General features: G+C 41.4%; 1 protein-coding gene across 1 annotated transcript in view; it reads right to left on the bottom strand.

The window, feature by feature from the left end:
- Positions 1 to 4304, bottom strand: part of CCDC83 (coiled-coil domain containing 83) — a 52620-nt gene that overhangs the window by 16766 nt on the left and 31550 nt on the right. Inside the window, exon 9 of the mRNA XM_010853175.1 lies at positions 2441 to 2532. Within this exon, the coding sequence (XP_010851477.1) occupies positions 2441 to 2532 (92 nt within the window). The remainder of the gene's footprint in view (positions 1 to 2440; positions 2533 to 4304) is intronic.

The raw sequence follows: 4304 nt of genomic DNA on the forward strand, positions 1-4304 counted from the left end.
GCATCAGGGTCTTTTCCAGTGAGTCTGTTCTTCACATCAGGTGGCCGAAATATTGGAGTTTCAGCTTCAGCATCAGTCCTTCCAATGAATATTCAGGACTGATTTCCTTTAGGATGGACTGGTTGGATCTCCTTGCAGTCCAAGGGACTCTCAAGAATCTTCTCCAACACCACAGTTCAAAAGCATCAATTCTTCGGCACGCAGCCTTCTTCACAGTCCAACTCTCACATCCATACATGACCACAGGAAAAACCATAGCCTTGACTAGATGAACCTTTGTTGGCAAACTATATTAAAGGTAAATTTTAGTATGTGTTTTGAGTAGGAAGATTTGCAATAAATTCCTTTTTTTAAATCATGTTAATCAAACAAGAGTGAACCTCCGTTTCCCAGGAACCATATAAAGGTTCAGCTCCAAATGGTAAGACTAAAGTTTATTTTAGACATAGAATTTTCTTTGAACAAAAGTAGGAAGTAGCTCATAAATGAATTTAGTTAGTTAATGACTTACTTCACTAACAATAGAGTAGTGTTTTCAGCTTTGACTACATATTAGAATCTCCTGGATACTTTGAAAACTTCAAAAGCCCAGGCAAAATCTCAGGCCAATTACAAGAGCATCTTTCTGGGTGGGACCCAGGACCCACATGGGTTAAACAAATTTTCCAAGTGACTCTAATAAGCATCTGTGTGTTAATTGCTCAGTCATGTCCGACTCTTTTCGATCTCATGGACTGTAGCTTGCCAGGATTCCCCATCCCTGGGATTCTCCAGGCAAGAACACTGGAGTGGGTTGCCATTTCCTTCTCCAATGCATGAAAGTGAAAAGTGAAAGTGAAGTCACTCAGTCGTGTCTGACTCCTAGCAACCCCATGGACTGCAGCCCTCCAGGCTCCTCCGTCCATGGGATTTTCCAGGCAAGAGTACTGGAGTGGGGTGCCGTTGCCTTCTCCAGGGCTACAGTCTATGGGGATGCAAAGAGTTGGACACGACTTAGTGAATACACCACCACCACCATCCACATAAGATGGCCAGAAAAAAAATGAGACAAATTCATTCACTTATGCGGGTGTTTGGCATTATGTGGAGAAAAGAAAATGTACAGTGTAATGATTAAGAGTAGTGATCTGAAAAAGACTTCTTAAATGTCAATTCCGCCACATGCTCTGGGCAAGTCACAAGGTTTCTTTGTGTCTCTGTCTTCTTATTAGCAAGTCTCCCCCTTATAGGATTGTTGAGAGATTTTAATGTAAAATACTAGGAACGGTATTGGGGGCAGTCTTCATTACATACTGAATGTACATCCTGAAAGGATATTTGATTGACATATGCATTTTTAACCATCTTAACTATGATCAGATCACTTATTGATTTCACCATTTAATCATATTCAGTCACAAAGGGGCTGAATTGCATGGGTAAGCAAAACCATCGATCAGTTCCCTCAACATCCTCTGTATTTGTGAAAATCAGTAAAAACTGTGCAATGGCATAGGAATACTGAAAGAACAGTTGAACAAAAAGGGAAGCAAGAAACAATAGCAACTGAAATTCAGTGAAGAACTCTAGAAAAGGCTAGATGCTTATCACTCCAAAGAAAGGATGTTCCAGATAGACAATCCCAGCTAGGATCTCACAGATTTAGGACACAGTCTGGAGCAAGATGATAATGAAAGTGAAAGGTGCTCAGTCATGTCCGACTCTTTGCGACCCCATGCACTATACAGTCCATGGAATTCTCCAGGCCAGAGTACTGGAGTGGGTATCCTTTCCCTTCTCCACGTGACCTTCCCAACCCAGGGATCAAACCCAGGTCTCCCGAATTGCAGGCGGATCCCTGGTTTGAAAAGATCCTCTGGAGAAGGGCATCCAGTACTCAAACTCCTGTCCATTGAGTCAGTAATATCATCCAGCCATCTCATCTTCTGTCGTCCCCATCTTCTCCTGCCCTCAATATTTCCCAGCATCAGGGTCTTTTCCAGTGAGTCAGTTCTTCACATCAGGTGGCCGGCATATTGGAGTTTCAGCTTCAGCATCAGTCCTTCCAATGAATATTCAGGACTGATTTCCTTTAGGATGGACTGGTTGGATCTCCTTGCAGTCCAAGGGACTCTCAAGAATCTTCTCCAATACCACAGTTCAAAAGCATCAATTCTTCAGCACTCAGCTTTCTCTATAGTTCAACTCTCACATCCATACACGACTACTGGAAAAACCATAGCTTTGACTAGACGGACCTTTTTTGGCAAAGTAATGCCTCTGCTTTTTAATATGCTGTCTAGGTTGGTCATAACTTTTCTTCCAAGGAGCAAGAGTCTTTTAATATAATTTAAATTTATAACATAATAGTATACATCAACTATATTTCACTTAAAATTTTGAAGTTCTGTGTGAGAAGAATAAAAATCTACTATAAAAAGAAAAGAAAATTGACATATACCTCTGTGGCCCATTCCTTCTTTTGGTCCAGTTGCAACAAAGTTTCTCTGATTATTCTCTTTCTAGCATCTTCCAGGGTGATTTTATACTGTTCTTTAAACAGAAAATTAGAAAGCTTGAGATCCAAGGTAAAACTATTAAGTTGTAAAGTTTATCTTCCATGATCCCTACCTCTCCTTTCTTCATGTTTTTCCCCCCTGAATTTTCAAAGTATCGTCTTACTGAAGAATCTAATACCTCTAATTAGCCAAAATGCTCCAATAATTTACTAATGCCTTAATGGGAATTCAGTGGAGATGGTATCTCTCATGAATGTCTGTATTTTCAAAGGATTTCCAATGCTTTAGTACCTCTGAAGCTGTCTACCCTTCATATGAGACAACTTCTGATTCCACAACATAAATATGAAGAGAGTTGATTATACACTCAAGTAACATCCTGTACATCTAATGCCATCTAACTAAATTTCCAATATTCTTGGCACACGTTTCCTGGGACAGGAAAGACAGAATGAGGAGAGGAGAGGGAGGTGGAGAGGGGCTGGGAAAGTCAGCAGGCCTGATCTAAGTTGGGCTCAGAGCAAGAGGGGAGAACAGAGATGCAAAGAGCAGGATGCACTGTCCTCTGCAGATTTTCTTACATTATAAATGTCAGAACTGAGAGAGCAAAGGATCACAAAATTTTGGGTCTTGAAGGATGCTGAGAGATCATATAATCAACACTTTTGTTTAAGGAAAGCAAGATAAAATGACATAAGGGCTGCTTTATGGAGTGGAGAGAAATGAATCTGGATAAATGAGTCTCGTTTGTTCATTCTTTTAGTCAACAAATCATCAACGAGTTCTTTTGCTGTGCATGACACTATTTAAGACACTGGGAATATTACCAAATGAGAGACAAAACTCCTGCCCTTATGACACATACATCCTAGTGGGGAAGCCAGTGAATAATATTTTAGGTGGTGAGGCATGTGATGAAGAAAAACAAAAATTCTCAGACTTCCCTGGTGATGCAGTAGATAAGAATCTGCCTGCCATTGTAGGGGACACTGGTTTGATCCCTGGTCTGAGAAGATTCCACATGCCGTGGAGCAGCTAAGCGTGTGTGCCACAACCACTGAGCCTGTGCTCTAGACTATGGGGACCACAGATACCAAGCCCACGTAGCCACCGCAATGAGAAGCCTGACCACTGTGACAAAGAGTAGCCCCAGCTTGCTGCAACTAGAGAATGCCACGCAAAGCAAAGAAGACCCAGCACAGCCAAAAGTAAAAGGGAAAAACAATCGAAAAACTAAGATTTTCTATTTTAGATAGAGTGAGCAGAGAAAGCTTTTTTGAGGAGGTAATATCTGAGTAAGGACTGAATACAGTGATGTAGTTAGCCATGTGCAACAGGAGGGCAGTGTACCCTCCAAATCAGAATCGTCGGAGTTGTGCTCTATGATGACATCAGTGTTACATGTCCCCATTAGATGTGTTTTATTTATAACAGTTGGAAGATAATTATTTGGAAGTCAGAGAGTATTGTCTCCTACAAATAATGTTGACAGTTATGGTTGTAGCCTTTCCCTCCTCCAGGGGATCTTCCCAACCCAGGGATCAAACCCAGGTCTCCTGAATTGCAGGCGGATTCTTTACCAGCTGAGCCACAAGGAAAGCCCTAGATTTCTAGGCTGGTCCTTAGCGACTCATTTAACTTATTCCGTAATGAAACAATACTATTCTATTGAGACTGTTGTGGGACATAGCATCCATTTAGGACATTATTTCAAAGGGAAAAATTTCCCCACAGACCAAGTCAGCCAAAGCTGACTCTAAGAACTCTTGGGGGTCTTAGGCTACAGGGAAGAAGATGTGCAGGTCT

This window comes from Bison bison, unplaced genomic scaffold, assembly GCF_000754665.1.
Source record: "Bison bison bison isolate TAMUID 2011002044 unplaced genomic scaffold, Bison_UMD1.0 scf7180017864324, whole genome shotgun sequence".
NCBI lineage: Eukaryota > Metazoa > Chordata > Mammalia > Artiodactyla > Bovidae > Bison > Bison bison.